General features: G+C 46.0%; 1 protein-coding gene across 1 annotated transcript in view; it reads right to left on the reverse strand.

Moving 5' to 3' along the window:
* Positions 1–201: 201 nt before the first annotated feature.
* The window catches only part of LOC101857022 (nucleoredoxin), an 8,983-nt gene continuing 7,615 nt past the window's right edge, over positions 202–1,569 (reverse strand). The window contains exon 4 of the mRNA XM_005098337.3: positions 202–958. Within this exon, the coding sequence (XP_005098394.1) occupies positions 818–958 (141 nt within the window). The 3' untranslated portion in view covers positions 202–817. The remainder of the gene's footprint in view (positions 959–1,569) is intronic.

The raw sequence follows: 1,569 nt of genomic DNA on the forward strand, positions 1-1,569 counted from the left end.
AACAAACAAACACACACTCACACACACACACACACACACACACACACACACACACACACACACACACATACACACACACACTCACACACACACGCATGCACTTAATATACACATGCACACTCACAAGGCCTAGATAGATACATGTACATATACCTTCAATATCAATTCCTAAAAAATTAATCAAGCCGTTAAAAAACATAAAGCGAGAAACATACTTTTTTTCATAGCCTCCAATCTTCACCCGTCATTTCCTCACATTTTTATAAGAGATCCCACCATCAACAAGCAGCACAGAGAGGAGGGCATCTTCGTCACAATGTTCAGTGTCACAGTGCCTGGAACCGTCCTCCTAGCGGCTCATCAGCAGGGAGGAGTAGCTTATAATAGGCCTATATATTATTATTGCTTTGTTCTAGATCTATGTCGTTATCTCTTTCTGCCCCGACGGAGCCAATGAAAAATAAGAATAGATATTAATTTATATCAGCACACTGCTAGGATCGAAACCTGATAGCAGACATTGTCTACCAATGGCGCTTCTTCCAACTTTTGTGAGCTCAAAGGCTCGGAAACTGAATGATATTTAAGAATTCTGATAGCACTGAAACTCTAACCGTAACTCTAACCCTAACCCTGTAACCTACAAAATAAAGGAATGTTGTGGCCTTCCAGACCCCCATTGAGCGGACCAGGGTTGATCCCAGTAGAAAAATATGCTGGAAATGATGCATGATGTAAAAATGCCATGATTATTGGCTCCTCCACGTTGTCGGCTAAGGCGGCATCGCGAGAGCTCCTCCGTGGTGCTCCCCTCTCCTCACACCCAGGGGAATTTAGCTCCTTCCTTGTCATCCTCCACTAACGCTCTACCGCCCATCGACTTGACCTCACCGGTCTTTGGGTCCAAGAAAATGAGAGCAGGGATGCCTTCCACCTTGAACTTCTCCGCCAGTCCCTCCTGGGGAGATGAGAGGGAGGGGGTGAGGTGAGGGTGATAGATGGAGATAAGGGAGGAGAGAGAGACAGAGAGTGAGTGAGTGAGAGAGCAAGAGAGAGAGAGAGAGAGAGAGAGAGGGGGGGGGGTGGAGAGTCCGACAGAGAGAGAGAGAGAGAGAGAGAGAGAGAGAGTGAATGAGAGACAGAGAGCGAGAGAGAGGGAGAGAGAGAGAGAGCGCGCGAGCCAGCTCCGATAGAAAGAAAGATAGAGAGAGAGAGAGAGAGAGAAAAGAGAGCCGCCCCCCCCTGAGTAGCCTAGAGAGAGAGAGACCATGGCGAGAGAGAGAGAATGAGATATTTTGATTTGTAGATAATCTCGCATGCGTATACAGGTGGGGGGTCATTTTGTAGGAGCGAAGAAAAATTGAGCAAAAAAGGGGGAAAAATCTCTTCTTTATCATACACAAACCCCATGCAGAAATATATATATGTTATTTTGTCGCCAGTGTTCCAGGAATGTTCAGCACACCTATAGATCGACATGCTGACACACATATTCCGCTTGTCATTTAATTGCAGTACTCGAGAGCCACCCCCATTTTGTTTTCGTTGAAGACTGATATATCGTCGAAG

Source organism: Aplysia californica, unplaced genomic scaffold, assembly GCF_000002075.1.
Source record: "Aplysia californica isolate F4 #8 unplaced genomic scaffold, AplCal3.0 scaffold00180, whole genome shotgun sequence".
In the NCBI taxonomy this organism is placed as follows: domain Eukaryota; kingdom Metazoa; phylum Mollusca; class Gastropoda; order Aplysiida; family Aplysiidae; genus Aplysia; species Aplysia californica.